The sequence below is a fragment of the Oryzias latipes genome, chromosome 12 (assembly GCF_002234675.1).
Source record: "Oryzias latipes chromosome 12, ASM223467v1".
Classification (NCBI taxonomy): Eukaryota; Metazoa; Chordata; class Actinopteri; order Beloniformes; family Adrianichthyidae; genus Oryzias; species Oryzias latipes.
Window position 1 is genome coordinate 15,832,862 of NC_019870.2, and position 20,787 is coordinate 15,853,648.

Below are 20,787 nucleotides of genomic sequence, written 5' to 3' on the forward strand. Positions count from 1 at the left end.
CTAATCTCATTTATAGCACAAACGGGAACTTTTTTTTAGTGTAAGCACTTTTCACTGAGCACACTGAAAAGTATGCATTTTTTCTGTTGTCTTATCTTAGGAAAATAAAGCCAGTGACCTAAACAGGCGAGAAGGTGACAAGCTTGATGTGCTACAAGATGAAGCTCACAACAGAGAGCTGTCACAACAAAAAAGCTGTTTAAAAAAAAAAAAAAGAAATTACTTTTTGTTTTGCTGTAAACCTAACACCTAAGGGCCTCTTTCCATCAAATGCATCACGGAGATACTGCTGTGAACTATAAGACTATAGGAGTACTTTCCCACAGTCACCTGAAGGCATCTGGCCAGTATCTCAGCCAACAGTCTGTGGTAATTGCCAGCTCTGTTAAGTAACCATTAACACCTGACGGCAACATGAACTTGGACCACAGCAAAGCCTGTCAGGGCTTGACACCACACACCTTTCTGTGGCACGCCTTGCTAAAGCGCATGCACGCACGTGCACGTAGCTATATCTACTACAGGCATTCAGAGTTCGTAGGAGCTCACTTCCCACTCTCACACGAATGCACACCCTCGGCTGAGTCATGGTTCACCCACTCGTTTCACCTGCCCAAAACAAATACTGATGTCATGGCTAGGCTTTTCCCGCTTTTCCCAGGAATACAAATACTAAATGGAGCATGACTGCATAAACCTATTGTTTATTCTACGCTGCACATTAATCACAATAAAGGACGCAGAGCAAATCAATTTTAAAGACGGTCAATTCAACAAACAGGATGTGCCATATTTATTACTTTTTTTTCATTTTCAACAAACGCTGTTCCTGATGATCTTCAGTCATTTACTTGAACACATCTCGTATTTCTTTAGATGTTGATTGAGTAAAATTTCAAGATTTGATCTTTTTTTTAAAATACTGTACTAATATCAATGCAAGTTTTTAAAAATGTTGCTTTTATTCAACTGAAGAATGCAAATAACAGAAGCTTCAATAGCAAAACTAACAGAAAGTGGCAACAAATTCAACTCCACTAGCATCCTGTTCAGGTAAATGAACGGATTTTAACTCATATTATTTGTAAAGTTACATTTATCATTTTTCAATGTGTTTCAAATATTAAAGTATTTATATTATATTTCTGAATTTGTGGAGAAATATTAAACCTTTCTTGCTCATTCCATCAACTTCAATCTGTATAAATGTTGGAAAAACTGTATTAAGAAAACAGCTGAGCTTAGATCAATCTCCTCAGTTTGGCACAGTGCTGTACATTCATTCTGCATTTCTATTCTTCGTCCTATACTTTTAAAGGACACTTGACCTTTAACACTCTCACCATCTTGAGCTAAACTGATATCTTATCTCTTCTATGTCTTTTTTGGGGGGCTCCAGCAACCTCATATGAGAGCTTCTTTAGTTTCTGAGTATTTTCTTCTTTAGTTTTCAGTCACCTCTGACCTGTTGTTTTCCCTCCTTTTCTCAGAGCACTATAATTTTTCTCTTCATAAGATGCCAGAGGATTGAAGTTTGGTTGAAGCCAAATCAAGAAACACAAGCTGAAAAGTTTTTTTGGAAACGCTGCTCACTGTGCCCAGAACTCTGTGGCCGGACCTGAAAACCTGAGGTAAAATACTAAAACGTATAAATGTTGCAGAATTGAAGAAAAATGAAGCAGGTAAACAGAGGAGTGCTGCTGACAAAAAGAAACATTTTTAACACAACACATTTTCTGCCAATTTTTCTAAACAGAACAGTTGTAGCATCAACCGAGGACCTTTAATGATCGCCCAAACAATTTTAGGGAGAAAGTTGTTTTTTCAATGAACAATTGAACTTTCCAGAAAACATTGAAATTTCAGGAAAACACTTCCCTTAAGAATATCAGAGAAATCAGATTCAGCTTTGCTTTCTGCAGCCTATCTCTTTGTACAAGCAGCACTTGTAATCTGTTGGGTTGATCACTGCAATGCACTTGAAACAAGGCTGCATAATAAAGCCTCCACACATAATTCCAAAATGCAGCTGAACGTCTTTTTCTTTATTAGCCTAAAAGAAACATTTCAGGCCATCCACATGACACTTGTTGCTGAGAGGACTTGCAGTAGAGGTTTTTTCTTCTTCCTTTTTTTTTTGACACATTAAAACTAATTTCACTTAACTTTAGTAGAGGTGTGTAGAGTCTAAGTAAAAGTAATGTTACTTTTAAAACGTTTACCCAAATTTGAAGTAAAAAGTAGTCATCCAAATTGTTACTTAAGAAAGAGCAAACATGTTACTGAAAGTACACAAGTGTTGAGTAACAGATTGAAGTTATGTGATTTATACATAACAATACAATACAACTTTCAGCCAACTCGGTAAAAGGAACATTCACTAATTTAGTCTGTTTCACAATATTTGATATGTTTGAACTACAATAATAACTGATATGAAACAATTAAGCCATTTTTGTTCTTTATTGGGAAAAAACTTTGTCTCACATCACTGTTGCTTTACAAATATCACAAACGAGATGATCTTCTTTTTCTGAGATTTTAACAACCCCCCCCCAATAACCAACAATGTTAAGGTTTGTTGTAGTGATGTGTTGAGTGTGGTTTTACTGTTGAAGCTGAATTATTTTACACTGGGAAATGCCAATGTTGACCTTTCTTATCTGTCAAAACCAATCTTGCACTGGTTTGATTGTGTATCACTAGAATAAGTTGTACAATAGTTTTCAAAAAATATATCTAGCAAAAACATTAACATCCAATTAATTTATGATCAAAAAAACACTTTGTTGGTGCAAATACCAAAAAAAAAAAAAAAAAGGGTAAATAGACAAATTTTTCCCATGTCTTCACTGCAGGCAATCAATCTACCGTTAAGAAATTCTGAGCTTTACTCAACGTGCACCAACACTCCTCAAACTGTCACTACACCCACATGCTCAAACTGAAATTCCACCCATTGAACCCATCAACCTGAACCACATTTGTGTGTGTGTTTGCGTGTGTGTGTGTGTGTGCATGCGTGTGGGCGTGCACACAGCCTCGCCATGGGAAAACTACCGGCAGATTCCTTTGCTCAACGTTTATCATTGCTGGTGGTGATTCCCCATCCTAGATCCCCTGTTCACCCATTTTCCTCTTTTTTTAATTTTCTCCTAATGTGGAGGCATGCAGGGAATGTTATTGTAAAGGAGTGATTCATTCAGGGCTGTAAATATTGACAGTCCTGGCTGCTGCCGGTCTGTCCTGTACTCTCTTGATGGGTTGCAAAGAAACTGAAAGAAGAAGAAAAAAGATCTCTCCCACATGGCGTTTGACAGAAAGGGTTTCAAGAAAGATTAAATGTCACAAAATCAGTCTTAAATTCTGACGTGCCAGAATTTAAGACTGATTTTGTGACATTTAATCTTTCTTGGGTCTGCTGGTTAAGAGGAGAAATACTTGGATATAGAAAACAAAGAAGAAATTTGGCCTAAAGTTAATTACCTTTTGGCAAACAAGCAAAGGTTCAATCAATTTGGTTGACCGTTTTATTACTAAATTACAATCTATATTTAGAACACATTCAAAACTGAATTTGACCTACATGCTGGGTTGTGTATCGTGGAGCATATAAACAAGGGACACAAGGTAATCCACACTGGCTAATACAGATACTTTCGTCTCGCAAATTTCATTTTGCTATGACTCTACGACTGAACACAACAGTGAGTGCTCGATAAACTTTCATTTGTTAGTCATTTTACAAAATTTAGAACCAATTACAGCTAATTTATCTGAGCCAAAACGTCTTGGGTTGCTAGCTTCTCTGGCTGAACATAACCCCTTAACACTGTTATGTCGCTAGTTTGCAACGTATAGTTTAAATCAGGATTTAATTCTAATTTAGAATTATAAAATATCTAGTTATATAATCGGAAAAATGGCACTAAGAGGTTCAAATACTCCTTTACAATTCTTGCTGTTAACCATGTAAAGTATTTGGCAGTTTTTACTTCTTTTGTTTTGCCTATACAGTGTTCCCTTGCTATCTTCATCTTTTGCAATCTCCCTGTTTTGTGGATTGTTTTCAGTGCAATAACGCATGCCTCATTGTCTTTTAAACAGTGCACTGTGCTCTGCATCCTGATTGGGTATTAACCTTGTCAATCAATGTCCTCCATGGCGTGTCTCCGCTTCATAATGCATTCAGCTAGCCTCAGCTGCATAAATCTTTGATCGCGAGCAGATCTTTGTTTTTAATTCTAGAATACTGGACTTATTTTTCTACAAAGGTTTGAACTTTCAGAGTTTAAACTAGATAAATGTATGACTGAAAAAAGTATATTAAGTGTGTAGTGAGGAGTTTAACAGCCAAAAAACATTAGTACTGTAATCCTATTTTGTGGATTTCCCTTTTGCGGGTTGTTTTTAGAACGAAACCCCCGCAAAAAATGAGGGAATACTGTATTTAAGACCAATATAATACAATTGATGGGATATTTTGTACTCCAATCCATACCATTGTCAAATCCAGACAACTGTGCTGTGGAACAACTCTGTGAGCAGGACAAGAGACTCGAGATTCTGCCAATAGTCATTCAAAACTCACAAGATGACTCAAGGTTTGTCAGCTTACACTGGAGGTGCAGGCTGTGTTCAGAAACTCACTTGTGCTTGATGACATGCATCCATCTGAGCGTCTTCTTAAGAGATTCACTCATGTCAACAATAAAAAGATGAACAATTTTATTAAATCGCATCTGATATCTGTCCTGAAACTGTTTTGAAAAGAAAATGACACAGTGGGGTGACTTCATCATACTCAGTTCGCATTCATTATGTGGTCTTCAAACAAAAACAGTCTAACAACACAGAAAAACTAAAGCAAATACTAAAGTAGAAAAACACTCGTGATATAACCTAATCATAACTAAAACTAGTAAACAGCAACAACAACCTACCACCTACCGCATGGTTTTACCCATTTTATTGGTGGAGAACAAAGATGAGGTACGAGAACAAGTCTTTCATTGTTGACTGTCCTGAAAGTTATTTTTTAATTTAAAATGATCCAAGAAAAAGTCATCTTTGAACAGAAAATATTTTTGTTTACTGGCTACTGAATAAGTTTGTTTAGTTCCAATTTGCTTTTTTAGTAAATCCAGAGGATGTATTTTTTGTTTTGACTTATATCTTTAAAGACCCAATTCAATGTACGGTAAATGGAAAATTAGTTAGGCTAACCTTCACACCAACAGTCACAACTTAAAAGCAAATTTCTATTGAGCTCAAAGGTTTCTTGATTTTAGCTAAAAAAAAAATTCATAAAGATAATTAAAAGAACACTGGAAACACAACAGAAAATAGAAAATAGGTTGAGTGGGACTAAAACAGTGTGATCAAAGGTTTAAGTGAATTAATTATTAGAGCGGATCACAGTACGTTTAAAAAAATTGACATTTTAAATTTGCATTTAGTTTATTATAGCCCAGTATTGTAAAAAATGATGAAGAACATTGCCTTCTTGTGACCAACATGTCTACAAAGCAAAGGAGGGAAGTGCAGAGCAAAATGCATAAATTAGAGCTACTTATAATTCCTAATGAAGCTCTAACCAGATGGTGAACCTGCATGACTGACACTTATAGATCTGTATTTCTCCAAGTTGTCATATTGGCTTGTCGGATGCAGGCATTACATTTTGAACAACCTGCTGGAGGAGAGATAAAGCACATTAAATTGAAAAAGGGCTGAGGGTTAAGTGGCAATAATGATACAGGATAAGAAGCTAGTATGCGTGTCTGTGTAAATTCAAATTCACTTCAAAGCATCTGTGGGAACCTAATTCTCTAAAAGAGATGTCCAAAGCTAAGGAAAAGTAGAGGTAGGGGGGGGGGGGGGGGTCACAAAAAAAGGAGGGTGTGGGGTTAAAAAGGAAGCGGTACACCACACTGAACAAAAGCTGTAAGGAAAGACGAGGCTGAGGTTGGAGGAGGGTAAGGAGAGTGGGTCGGAGGTGAGAGGTTGGGGTGTTGGGTTAGAGGGCGGAGGGGGGGGGGACGCATGGTTAAGGGGTTCACCTTAAGTGTGAGTGCAGTGAGGTACAACTAAAATAAAGGACAGCGGAGCTGGTTCCTGGGTTATACAGCCACAGCCGCTTTCATTCTGCCCTTTCCTCGCTTCCTCCGTTTCTTTCCCCTGTCCCCTGCCTTCCCCTCTACGGCTGCACCCTCTCTGCGACCGGTCCCGGCAAATTCCCCAGGGCCAGGGGCAGTCCCCTTTCAGTCTCCAGTGACACAGTAATTAGAAGTGTGGGAACTGAATCTGTCCCTCTTTTCTGAGCCCCCACACTCACTCCCTCCCGTGCTTACATTTCTCCTCTCACTGGCCCTTGCCCTCCTCTAACCACCGCACCGTCCTTACTACTTCCTTTGCCCCCACAATTTTCGCACCACACCTTAAGTTTGAATCCAAGTCAGAGACATTCATCATTGGCAAAAACCTCTCACTGGATGAAGTTTAATTTATATACACAATTTATTGCGACTTGTCTGCTGCAGTTCTTATTTGCATCCAAATTTGACTGATTTATATTGATGCATAAAACATTTATAATGCTGAGTCCATAACTGTCAAATGTAATTAAAATTCAAACACCCCTGTCGGCCAAATCCTAGCTCACCACCTGTGACGTTGATGGGAGATCCACATCACACACACTCACACACTCAACCCCATACCATTCAAGCACCCCCCCCAACCCCACAGCGTCACTCCCGCCTCCTCTAAAGCCACATAGACCCCTATCTCTTCGAACAGAGCAACGCTGTCTCTCCCGCTCTGTCAAGCCCCCCCCGTTCAACTCTCCATTTGCTATCTCCGTGGCGATAACCATGGGAACAGCAGCACTGTGGGAACGGGCCACCAGCTGACCAAAATAGACAGCAGGAAAATAGAGGGAAAGAAAGAAAAAGAAAGAAAGGGCTCCCTGCGTCCAAGGAGGCCTGTGAGAGTGTATTAGTGTGTGACTGTGCGTTGGAGGTCCATGGGATCTTTCAGGCAGACAGGTACTCAGGCGCTGCGCTCACCTTTAGCGTCCACCAGCAACAAAAGGGATGCTGACTGGCTCAAACTTTGACCTTAATTAATTATGCAGCTTTGACGGTAGCTGAAGGGACATGGAGGCAGTCGGTCTTCTCACACACCTCCAACATCCACACTGTCAACAGTCCAGCAGCTACACCCCAACAATAAAAAACACCCACATCCATACAGCAAAGAAATAATGCAGCAATTACGATACACAAGTCTTTTGACCTATGCATAAAACAGATGACTGCAATGATTGACTGTTTGACAACATAGAAAAGCAAATGACAAGATTACTTAAAACATAATTTATTAGTTGAAAAACTTGCAGTTAATCAACCTCCCTTTTTTCAGTTATAGATCTATCTAAAAGCTTGAGGCATCCAAGAATCGGCCTGAGTGAGTGGTAGTGCGCACTTAGGACACAGACTCAAGTTTTTATGTCCTTTGTTGCTGAGGTCTTCTTAATTATCACTCTATCTAATAATGGTTTTATTAGATAGAGTGATAATTTCAAACCAATGTTTTGCCTTTTAATTTTTTTCTACTAAAACTTACAACGCACACACAATAAACTTCTAAAAACACTAAAGCCTTATTTTTATATAGAAGCACCAACACACAGCTTTCAAGGACAGTTCTTTACCCCTTTCAATTAAATTGAATTTAATATAAATTATTTTAAGTTTAAGTATTTCTTTATCCAAAAATCATGACGGATCAGGAAGAGATGAAAACCTGCGATTTAAAAAAGCTTGGGTTTGTGACGCAGCAACTGCTTTTGGTGGGCGAAAGTCTCCCTGCTCCACTTCCTTGTCACATGTTCTTGTAGCATTTTTGTTATGTTGTAGGACATATATAGAAAATTAAGCTTACAATTGCGTTTCTGAGAATTTCTTTTTTAAAACCATTGTGAACCAGGAGCGGACAAAAAACCTGCAATTTGAAGCAGTTTGTAGCAGTCACATAAAAACTACAATTAAAAGGCCACAAGCTCCCTGCTCTGCTCCATTCTGAAGCGTTCACTTGCAGACAACTACCGTACATCCATGTACGACTTTATTTTTCTCGTCATTCACTTGCAGACAACTACATCCATGTGCGACTTTATTTTTCTCGTCTGAGCTGGCATCTGGGTCAAAATTGTGGGGCTTTATAGATCTGATATTGCCCTCTATATTTGTTGCACCGGTAATCTTAGGCTGGGGTTTTACAAGGCAGGGGGCTGCTCAACACCAAGAGTCTCGCCCACAACTCAGAGGTAAATTACTAATGAATTACTGCAGCTCTGCAGACACAGGTTTTTTTAGATTGCGAAAAAACAGCATAATGGTGATGAAAAGACCGTTGGGAGCACTTTTAAAATAAATCCAAAGATGATCGGAGAAGGACTTTATCACAAGCTGACCTAATTGGAAAGGTCATGACTAAACAGGATTATGATAATAAAAAAATGTAGAGTAAACTAGTAAGTATTAATTATTTACCTCTTGCTTGATTGAATTGTCTTTGTACTTAGTATCACCTCTTGAAATAACCTTGATTATGAATTAGTACTTTATTAATAAACTGAATTTGAATTAGCAAAAAAACATTAGAGCTGGTTGAGTTTGAAAACATCACAGCCTTAGATTTAATTGGCTGCTACTAAAGTGCATAAACATGAACCCATGTAGATGCCTAAGAAGTTATAATTCCTGAACTTTAGCAGTACTACATAGAATGTAAATTCTATAAATCTACAATATGTGTAGCGGTGATGTCACTTCTTAAAAATAGATGTACCGTAATGCAAATCTTCTCAAACTCTCCCAACTCAAAAATCCTTACAATAATCATTTTATCTTGTTCTTACATGCTCATTTCGTTTAATATCTTTTCCTGTTGGCTCTAATAAATCTGTTTGATTTTTATCAATCCATTTACTCCAACAGCTGCCCCCCCCTCCCCATCTTTTTCTTCTTTTCTAAGGCCTTTCCCAGGCCAAGCAGACTGACCTCTCAAGCCTTCTACCTCTTTGCTCCCAGGGGTAAGGGGCTGTGTGGCTCCGACCATTCCCATCCCAGTAGGACTTTCACTTTAATCTTAGTATGGGAGTAGCAGAGGAGAGGCAGGGAACAAAACAGGCTAAATCCCTGCATGAGTGCCAGCCAAACATGGAGCAGATTTCTAGTTTCTTGATAACATCACATCCCACAAAGTACAGACATTTGGAAAAACAATTGCAAGACAGAGCTAATAGGATGGGAGTGAACCATGTAACAGATGCAAATAAAACAGATTATTACAGGTTACACATTTAAACTCTGTCATTAGAGAGTTGCAAACAAACTCCAGGCACAACAATGACAAGAGCAATCATTGTTGTGTACAACAAAATAGCACTGCATCACAATTAACATGCACACAAAAAATACTTTGGTTAACTTCATAACCAGACACCCCAGGGGGGTTACCATTCACTCTTTGTTTCCAAAAAGTTTAAATTCCAGTGTTGCCATAACTCATTGTTAGAAACTACAGACCCACAAAAGCTGGAATTTGGTCGGCACATACACAGGGCTATGGTTTACTGTGGCAAAGATCCGGTACAAATGTCACTGGATCACTGTGATGCATATATTATGACACCAAAAGCATGACTCGCTTTTCAATTGATGTGTGGAACTGCAGTTAGCTATTGGAGACAAATATTTTTACTGCTTTACATACCAAAAACTGTTTTATAAAGAGAAAAAAAAAATCACAAGTCTTGTCTTTATTTTATTTTCATTAAAAATCCCAACTTTTTGCTTGAACTTTCTAAAACTCCTTTGTCTGTATGAACAGAACTAAAAACTATTAACAGGAGACAGGAAGTCGCAAGCAACCACAGAATTTCAATTCCTCTCGCTGTTGTGTGACTATAAGCACAGGCAACAGACCACACACATTAATCATGCGATGAGACAGCAATCATGAGCTGAAAGGTAACTCAAATTACACAGTTTGAAACCTAACATTAGGAGAACATAGCTGGAAAGGACAAGATCATTTTCCTCCAGGAGCATCTTTCATACCACAATGCTATTGTTGTTACTGCAAACATACATCCTGAGGAAAGCTAAAGTACTGTGCCCTAAATTTTGTGTCATAAATGTATATTTTTTAAACCTACAGAATAAAAAAACGTTAGACTAAAAATGTTTGTAATGTAAATTCAACCTGATAACAATTCCAATGTTGGCATATCAAGTCGAAATAAAAAGGACCTGATAAGTTGCATTTAAAACTTACTGTTTTTACTACAATGTTCAAGAAAAATGTCACATAATGAAGTAGGAAAAACATTTGAAATAAAAGTTAAAATCTATTCAAACTGGATGCACTGTCAAAGAGGAAGCTTGAAACTACGAGATGAGGAGGTGTTCAAGCCGCTAAAGTGGGTCCATGCACCAAAGAGTTGTGATAATCACAACCCTAAATCTCCCAGCTATTTCTCACTGGCAGGTATTAGCAGGGCTGACAAGAGTCCTTGATGGTCCTGTGTGGGAGCAGCGCAGGCAGAAGAAGCATGGATGCCTTTAGTAGGTTGCGGTGCGTGCAGTGTGGGAGAATGATCTATGATTCACTAAACTGCAGAGACTGAAGATCACATTTCACGATAGCAAGGGAAAGCCATTAAACCATGACAATAGACACAACAGAATCACACCAGCACTTTCTGGGCCAGTAAATACTTGTTCTCACAACGGTTCTACCGTTAGAATCTTCATTAAAGTTTCAGCAGTTTTTTGGCATTTGAATGCAAATTAATTATATTTAGAGAATAAAAACCATTTAAAGTCCCACTCCAATGATCTTTTGATCTATTTTAAAAACATTCTCGGTGTTTTTGTTTTTTTTTTAATTCTAGTTACGTCGTTTTTAGCCAAATCGAAAAACCTGTGTCGTATTCTAGGACATATTTTCTGCAGATGTTCATTAGAAATTCGCCTCTGAGTTGTGGGTGGGACTGTTGGTCCAGACCAACTTCTCTTCATTTCCCATCATCCCTCAGTTTGCACTCTCTCCTGCTAGCTTACAGCCCCTCACATCCCCAAACTAACACTGCAACAAAAAGGGTGAGCAATATCAGAGCTATCCAGCAGTACAGTTTTGAGCCAGACGTCAGCTCAGACGAGGAAGACAAAGATGTATCTATCTAATGCATCCATTTGTCTGCAAGTGGATGCATCAGAATGGAGCACAGCAAGAAGCTTGCGGCCCACTGACATAGCACCTACGTCAAAGCTACAAGAATTTTCAACAGCATTTTATCGTCTGGTCCTGATTCACAACAATTTGAACAAAGAAATAATCACAGACACAATTTTAAGCTTAATTTTTTTTTATGTGTCCTTCATCGTGAGAAAAATACCACAAGAACATGTTAAAAACAACGAAAATACAATTTTTACTGCAGTGGGTTTTATTACTGATACTGATTTTGTCAGAACTAGGCTTTGTATAAAGCATCTGATCATTTATAATGTTTTATACTGCAGAGTTTATGTATAAGATCTCTTGTGTGTGTGGTATTGTGGTCAACCCAAGGTTAGTTATTATACAGCAAAGAATTCAGTCTTCCTTAGGGGACTATTTGAAAGCGCAGAGCAATCACTCACAGCAGCAGTCTGGCTGTGCAGCTACCGTGCTCTGCAAAACATGCGAAACTTCCTCTTTCTCTGGTATGTTTGAGAGGAAGGCATCAGTAAGTGGTTCCCTCTCCCCGAGCGGCAGGGGAAAGTAGACCCTCTCGAGTGCCTCTTGGCTTCCCCACCTCCCCCATGAGCCAATATCACAGTCAGACAGAGACACACACACACACACACACATACACACACACACACTCATCCATAACTGCGGTCTTCTCTGGAGGGGAACATAAACAGGGCTCTCTGTCTGCAAGTGGAAAGCTAGTTCTCATGACATCACCACTCAGCAGGAATGCTGTGCTCTGCCACGTCAAAGCCCCTCTACTGGTCAGCCGTGCACGCACACACAAGCATGCACACACACACACACAAGGACACATGCGAAAAAATGTCAGCCTATTCCAACATTTTGGATAGAAATATAATATTTTAGCCTTTCCTATCTGTGCTGCCTGTACAGCTTACAGCATCTGACAACACACATTCCCAGCTAATGCATGAGACCAAATACTAAAGCTTTATGTGCTATGAAAAACTTTTTGTGTATGAGTATATATTTGAGTGCTGGCATTTGGAAGGGGAGCTGTGGGAAATTACGCACTACTTCATTGTGTTGCTGTATGGAGGAAAGGCCCTATTGAAGCTCTCTCTCCTTCCTTTCACCTCTCTTCCTCTCTGCAACTCTCTCCTCCCTTCTCCATCTCGGCATCAATTCCGGCGTCACATATTTCATGCGAGCTCTCTCCGCCAGCTATTTTTTTCCCCTTAGATACCACCTTCTTCCTTCCCTTTCCTCATTTCAGCCCATTTTCCAATTTAGTCCACTTTCTTGCATTTTTCCCTCCACAGATGTTTTTAACGCGCCCTGTTTCTTTTAGGCGATTGGAGAATGCAGAGGCAGGAAGCAGCTTGGCTCTCAGACAATGGAACACATCAAAATCAAAAAGCACCACCAGCCTCACCAACTTCACACACAAAAACATAGCAAGACAAACAGGACATTCCAGCTGCCGGCTGCACCGGATTCCTCGCCTTGGCTAATCTGAAACAGAGAGTGAGACTGGGAGTGGAGCAGAGAAGCGAAGCCGGGTGAGAACTGCATGAGGGAGAGCAGGGGGAATGGAAAGTGAGAAGGCCAAACAGAGGACGAGAATGAGAAACTGATACTGAATAAAAAGACCCAAAATGGCCCTCTATATTTTATAAGCAAAAGTTACACAAAAACCAGTTTATGTGTATGGCTCAAGAAAAACATTTCTGCCAAGGTTTCAAAATATGTATTTATGTAAGTATGTATAAATGGTTTTGTAGAATTTTTCTTTAAATTTTAACTAAATTAAAGACAGCTCTGATTTTTAATCATGTTTTTAGAAAAAAAGAAATCAAAAATATTTAAAAAACAAACAAACTTCAAACTTGAAGAAAAATCATTTAAAAAAAGGCAATAATTGGAAGCAAATGTGGTATGAATGTTCTCAATCAAATACTGTCACTTTAACATTACATCCTTTAAATTTTTCTGCTTACAAATTTTGCCATTAAAATTTAAAGATATGTTTCCTGGTACATATTATACACAGTACACATACTCACATAGCTGCATCAATGAACAACTACCTTTGCTACCTTTTAACATTTTATGTTTGTATAAAACAAAAGAAGGAAATGCTTAATGAAAAGTTGAATATATTGTGTGATTTTAAACTTTTGAGGGTTTGAGAACATGTGCCGGTAGTTTTTGTTTGACAGGATTTTTGACTCCTAAAAGGATTCGGCAGGTTGTGAAGATGGATGGATGATGGAAGGAAGGATGGATTTTTGTTTCTAAACACAGTTGGCATGCTCCGCTGCTCCCTTTTAGATGACTGTGGTGTCTACAGAACAAGTTTAAAAGGCTTTTCCACATCAGAACTAAAGGTGAACATCAAACATTGGTGATTTGACCAATAAAACAGGAATTTTGTTCTGTATTTATTGTTTTAGAAATATGTTTAACAAATAATACACTATCTGAATTAATTTTCTTAGTATTTATACTCTCACATGTGATCAATCGCTAAAAATTTGCATTGAAAGCAAATCTATCATGCAGACCTAAGTGGTGTCAGAAAAACCCTATATGCTCACACAGGCTTGGAGACACGCAAACAAAGCACACACACACACACACGTATATATCCATCAATCGGCACACATATAGGTGTCAATGTACTGCTATGCTGTCCTGGGGCCAACTTGACTGTGGGAAAACAGAGTAGACCTAATTTGTTAAATACCTGGTGAGAGATGACTCATCTTTTTTTTTAACTGTCTGTGTATATCTTTCTCTTTCTTTAAAGCTGTCTATCTGTCAGCAGATACACCAATATTTTGATTTTAGCATAAGGATTGTCAGAATTTAGCCCTCAAAGAAACAGTTTTACAACAAAATTCAAATGGAAAAATACACAGACTATTTAAATGTTTCAAATTTATTTCACTTGGGTTTTTTAACCTGTTTGTGAGTAACCCTCAGTGAATAAACTCAGTTTGCAGGTAAACAACTAAACAGGATTATTCAGCAATTCTCTAAGAAGTTTTGCCAGGTTGTTTGAGCCTGAAAGGAACATTTAATAAAGTGATGTAATTTAAGAGGGGGGGGGGGTCAAGAGATTAAATATATTTGCAACTTCACAAAAGTTGCAGACAGAATAAACTCTGCGATGAAGAGTCATTCTACAGGACTGCTGTGTCATCTGTGGACAGATTTTCCTAGCACAAGTTCACCTCTTCCATCAAAAGTGCATGTGTGTGTGTGTGTGTGTGTGTGTGTGTGTAACAGGAGACGTGAAGCCCTCGCCACACACAGTGGGAAATATTTGGGATGGTTTCCCTCGGAATGTCTTGGCGTGCCTATGGAATGCCTGTCTCCCCCCCCCCCCCCCCCCCCGTTCTCACTGTCCCTCCCTCTGGTCGTTGGAGAAGGGGTGGAGGTGATTGTGGAGGATGCAAACATACATATTTATCTACTTTTTTGCCACCACAGAGAAAAGCGAATGCTCTAAAGTGTACTTTAAAAGACCCTCAAAAACTCATCTGTGAAAAAATAGTTGGATAATGCATATTTTGGTTTTAAAGATTTGGATTTCTTTTATTTTATTTTCATCTAAGAAATGATGCATACATGTAACAAAACAGGAGAGCAAGTCTATAAAATCCATCATCTGTGTTCTCCAGCAAACATACATCCTGGCTCCTATTAATCTATTTTCCCCTTTCATGTTTAAGTTGCACAAATGCACGGCAAACACGATTGGATGACGGTCAAAATGATCAAGGCCCTCTCACGTTCTCAGTCAGCCCACAGTTCTAAAAAGAAAGATAAGTCATTCAATCACTCTGCTTTCTTTTACACTTTTACTCTCTTCTTTCTATTTGAATTTCAACAAGGACTTGTCTAACCTGAGGAAAACACAAATTTCCGAAACAGTTCTGTCTATTTCCCAACAGTTCATTTGAATTTTTCAGGCATTTTCTGTACTTTTCATCTTTTCTCCTCTGCCATAAGTTCACCTCTCTCCTCCCTTCAATCTCTTTTTCCTATCTCCCCTAACAACCCTCTCTCCCACCCCTCCCTCTTGTAGCGTGGCAGTTCCTGTTGCTCTTGTTTTCACTTCCCCAGTAGTCCAGTGCGTGGGAACCGGTGTTTCAGCAGCAACCGCGTCTATAAGAGTCTGAATGAAACCCAACTATTCTCTATGTGGCTTTGAAGATGACTGTGTGTACAGTATGATAGCATCAGTATATAGAAGTTTTGCCCCCCGCTCATCGCTTAATTCAAGTGGGGGCGCATTTGGTTGGTTTCACATCAATGTCGTTGGGAATCTCCACATGACTATAAAAGGCTAAAGTGGAGCATCTGATGCTTCTGAAAACCCAACGGAAGCGTGTACAAGTGTGTGCATGCATGAAAAGTTTGGGTGCCGCAGGCTTCAGCGGAGAGGAAAGTATACAGCTGAACAGGAAACTGTAATGGACCGGTAAACATACTGTATGTATACTGTATGTTAACAGTTTGGAGACAAGTATACAACTGCTACGATTTCTTTAGACTTTACATACTACATCTACAAGGGTGAAAGGAAACCCATTTCTAAAATAATAAAACCCACAGAAGAACAGAAAAAAAGAAAAATAATTTCAGATTCCGTATTTTTCGGACTATCAGTTGCTCTGGAGTATAAGTCACAGCAGTAAAAAAAATGCACAAAAAACAAGGAGAATTTCATATATAAGTCGCACTTTTGGGAGAAATGTATTTAATAAACACTCATCTTAAAAGGCAGATTGGAGTAGATATAACAGCAGACCCACACTTTAATAACATAACGCATTGATACGTATTTAGCTTTATGAAACATAGGGCAATCTAGTAGATTACCATAACATATGAACAATTATTAAGATAACCATAGCATGTAGAACATGCTAACAAGTCAAATAAACTCTTTATTTTATTTCAAATCACTAAATCTGAGGAATTCATTTTCTTCCATCGCTTTGAAACAATTCCATCAAGCCCGGCGTTAAAACTGAGCGGCGCTTCTTCTGCGTTTCTGTCAGTAGAAAAAACTGATTCGCACATCCACAGTGCCCTCTAGCAGTTGTTGCAATTTCCAGAATTGATTCGATTCGATTCACCAGAGCCTGGATCAATTCGAATTTTTGATTCTTTTGATCCACTCGATTCTTTTCAATTTTAAACTTATACAGTTTACAGGTTAAGACAAATTTGTATAGAAGTACATTATTAATCTATATATGTTTTGAAGTTATTCATATTAATCTAATATAGTTCACATACTGCAAAACTTATTCATGAAAAAAGAAACCAATGAGATTGTTAACACCATACAGTGTCACATATTTTTTTTAAAGAAGAAGCTTCAACAAAAACATGCAGATCATTATGTTCTGCCTCTCCTAGAGGGCGTTTATGTTTGGCCACTAAGTGGAGCTCACGGTATAGCATTTCACTTTATACAAAAAATATTTGAGAAAAAAACAATGCTTTAGACCACAAATGGTTACTTTAAAAAATGTTTCCTTAAAAGAGTTTGGAAAATTTGTAACTGTGAGTAAATAAAGCTGTCCATTTAGTCTGCAATATATGTTGAGCTAATGCTAACTCAGCGTTAGCATTAGCCGTCCTATGGGAAATTCCATTATACGTTAGCATCAAGCTAGCTGACTTTTTAACTGCAATTATGTGTCAGGTCACCGGAAAAGGAAAGGGATAAAAGATCAATCTCTACTTTCATGGATCAATTATATATTTATTAATCTTTGATCAATCCAGATAGATTAATCGATTTTATCAACCCAGCCCTAGTCACACATGAGAGTAAGGTGCAATCCGGGCCCAATAAAAAAAAAAAAATGCGTCTTATACTCTGAAAAATATGGTATGTATGAATTGCTACTCCCCGTATCGCTATGGTGGACGGATTTTCCTTGTTGAGAACTGATGCAACTCAAACATGCTCCCTCTAAATGTAAATATATATTCATGACCTTTCTTTCTCAGTAGTTTATTTTTCCTTCATGCCATCCATTTCTGGAGTGTGTCAATAGAGGGGGGATGTACAAAAAGTACACTGACCCGTCCTTTACTTAACAGAGTTTTAGGTGAGTCATGGAGCAGCCACCAGGATCAAATATTAACACTATTAGGATCTAATTGATGTTAAACGTAATTTTATTAGTTACTTTAAAGACTAGGTTTTGTCATAATATACAAAATTAACAATTTGATGTCAAAAGAGACCAATATTTGAAGTAATTGAACAAATGACCAAATACGAGGTGGTCTGGATTGGATTGTGTTTGCTCCATTGTCCTCTCATGGAGGTTTTCCCAATGTGGTGGTCTTAAAATGTAACATTTTGTATTTGGACAGAAAAGCAGCTTGTGGCCTCTCTTGACACCTTTGTGCTCCCCTGCGTGGCGCAGTACAGATTACCCACGTTTAGCAACTGCCCCGCACAGATTCCTTTCCCTGCTGCCACCACACAAGTGCAGCCATTGTCATCCTCAGTCTTCTTTACAGCCACCCACAGAGACATCTACAGGTCAGGTACCATAAATCAGACATCCAGTGATGGCAACTGCTTAACACACTTCCCAGGCTCTCAGAAAGGAGAGGGGAAAAGGCAGCTGGATAAATGAGCACCCAAGCTTTAGTAGATACTTATTTAACTATGGGAAATAGAACTCGATATATCAATTTAGGCTTTTGTCAACTAAATATGGACAAAATTTACAATAAATACATTGTAGGTTAAAGTAAAGTGACCTTTTTTCTTTTTCATATAAAATAGCCAAGACAATTGTAAACTGGTATAAACATTTTAAAATAAGCATATCCTCAGTCCGTTCGGGAAACTAATACATCTTAGAGCTAAACTGAGTTCTTCCTACTTCTGCAGTTACTCTTCACCTCAACCCATACCCTTTGTTTTGTTGTAAAAATGCTTAAATTTTATAAAAAGGGATGGGGCAATTTATACATTAATTTCAGTCCATTATTTGCCTTATTACTCATTTACTTTGTTCTAATTGTTGCTAGAAACTTCCAATATGCTACTTTCGTGGTTAAAGTGCTATAAGTTTTGTTAAAATTTGAAATAATGCATCTCTCTGTTTTATTATAAATGTTTATATGAAGGTTTTTTTTATTTTATTTTTTTGTGATCTTAGTGGCTGAATTTGTCTATTAATGGGCTTCGGTCTGTTGGCCTATAATTAAAAATAAACAAATACATAATTAAATGCAATTTTTTAACACTTTGTGAGAAACACAACACATTGATTTGCCCACACAGCTATGAGAAGGAAGGTTTCGTAATTTTTGCCTCAAAGTTCCAACTCTGGAGATACTTAGAGTTTCTACAGTACAGTGCAGTCTATTTGGTGACAGGTTAAACCTCTGAAGTACGCGTAGGGGGGATGCAGAACAGATACTTTTGGACCAATAAGCTCAGAAGTTTAAAAAAAAAAATCAAAAAAGAAAAATCAAATGAGACACCAAAAAGGTGTAAACAAGCTGTTACTGCTCCTTTCAGAACAACCCCCCCCCCAGTGGTTTTATGAGAAAGTGCAACAGTTGAGACATCTGGGTTACCTATTATTTGAGAATGGACTGTTGGGGCCTGGCTGATTGTAAGGGAGGGGTCTAACCCCATGACGCCTGGATTCAATTCCAGCAATGGACAAAAATGTTTCTGCTTTCATGTCGATGTTAAATTAAGTTAATTTTGGAAGCAAAGTGGTTTGCAGTATATATATTACCACAGTAGTTAATTCTGCTTAACTGGGGCCCTGTGACTTCGTGCATTAAGGGTTACCTCAAATATTAGTTCGGGTCTTAAGAGGTTAAACATTTAAATTCCAAATGTAACAACACTGCTGCTGTTGTGGTGGTTGGAACATGCAGAGAGGTCATACCACATCAGGATGGTTTCCTTCAGTTGGTGCCACTACATTTTACATTCTTTTTTATTCCTTAATTATCTTGCCCGCAGTACTGTTCCAAGCTTCTCTCTCAATACACCAAAGGACAGTGTCTCAGGCTACCGGATCCATTTTTCCTGAAGATACTGAAGTTCAGGAAATAACTAAGAGGAGTTCAACTTATTTTGTATTTGTGTGCCAAAGCTGCAGATGACTTTACTCCTGTTTTTTGTTTTTTTTTTCCATCAAGCATCTACAGGATTTCATTTCAAGACATGTCTGAAAACCCATTTTATAACGAAACAGAATGAGACTCTGCTCTGCTGTTGTTTTTATTTTGATCATTTGCTTTTACTTTTTAACAGATTAATAGTAATTGTCTTTACGCACTTAAAAAAGATGAGAAAAGATAAAGAAAGAATTGAATATTTTTAGCATCCTGGTCTGCTTTACTCAGAGCAGGGCATGCACGGTGGTTTTTCTCTCATCATTGGTTTACAATACAGAGAAGTTCATTTCTTCTGCTTTCACTTTGCATTAGGCAACAAACCACAATTACATTTTTTGAATATACAAACTATTTGAGGAAATTTTCTTCACCACAGAAATACTTCCTCATTGTTAATGTTGACTAGCTTCTCTTTGATACAGAAAACAAACTTTTCTTCTTTCCCACGGAGGATTTTGCATGAATCTAAATGGATTCACTCACGTCGTATCATTTCTAAACCTAATTTGTCCAAATGAACCTATTTACAACTACTGCTTCTTTTATGAAATGATTTTGAAGTTTGGTGAAATTCTTAATACAAGGGGGTTTAAATGCACAATTACCTGGCAGCGGCTGAATATGTCGCTTGGAGTGGGTTGGACGTTGAAGTGTCTGAGGACTCGGACGGCCTGGTCTTTAGCCTTTTCTGAACAGTCTAAGGACAGACAGCGACCTTCACCAACCTGAGAGCGCAACTTTATTGCCAGATAAAACACAAAAAAGATTGAGAACAAAGATGTGTTGAACAACACACTGGTTTTGTTACATGATGTTTTCTTACACTTTGAAAAGGTTGACCACAGGTGAGGATGACTCGGCCTTCCGCTTGAGCGAGCTAAGAGACAAGAGAGAAAAAATGAATCACTAAAATGCAGATAAATTGGTGAAAACAGCTCTGATGAAAATGGTGCTTTTGTATTTTTAACATGACCTTGTGGCATTTTTCTGATGATGGACGACGTAAGTTTGAAAAATTAGGTTCAAATTGCATTTATGAGTATTTCTTTTTCAAATCGTGGATCAGGGGCAGATGAGAAAAGATGCTGTTGGAAAAAGTGGGAATTTGTTACATAGAAAATAAGCTGGGCGGGCCACAAGTTCCCTGCTCTGCTCCATTCTGATGCATCTAGACGACTAGACCATTCCGTCTTCATTTTCCTCATCTGAGCTGGCATCTGGCATCTGGCTCAAAACTGTACAGCTAAATAGCTCCCAATGCTGGCGGCCATTTTTGTTTAACTGGTAATGTTAGGTTGGGGGTGTGAAGGGTTGTAAGCT

General features: G+C 38.3%; 1 protein-coding gene across 2 annotated transcripts in view; it reads right to left on the reverse strand.

Annotated features, from left to right (window-relative positions):
• The window catches only part of exd3 (exonuclease 3'-5' domain containing 3), a 45,692-nt gene that overhangs the window by 7,716 nt on the left and 17,189 nt on the right, over positions 1-20,787 (reverse strand). For both annotated transcript variants that reach the window (XM_023960628.1, XM_023960627.1), the window contains exons 18-19: positions 20,291-20,344; positions 20,073-20,204 (exon numbers count right to left, since the gene is read on the reverse strand). In XM_023960628.1, the coding sequence (XP_023816396.1) occupies positions 20,073-20,204; positions 20,291-20,344 (186 nt within the window). The remainder of the gene's footprint in view (positions 1-20,072; positions 20,205-20,290; positions 20,345-20,787) is intronic.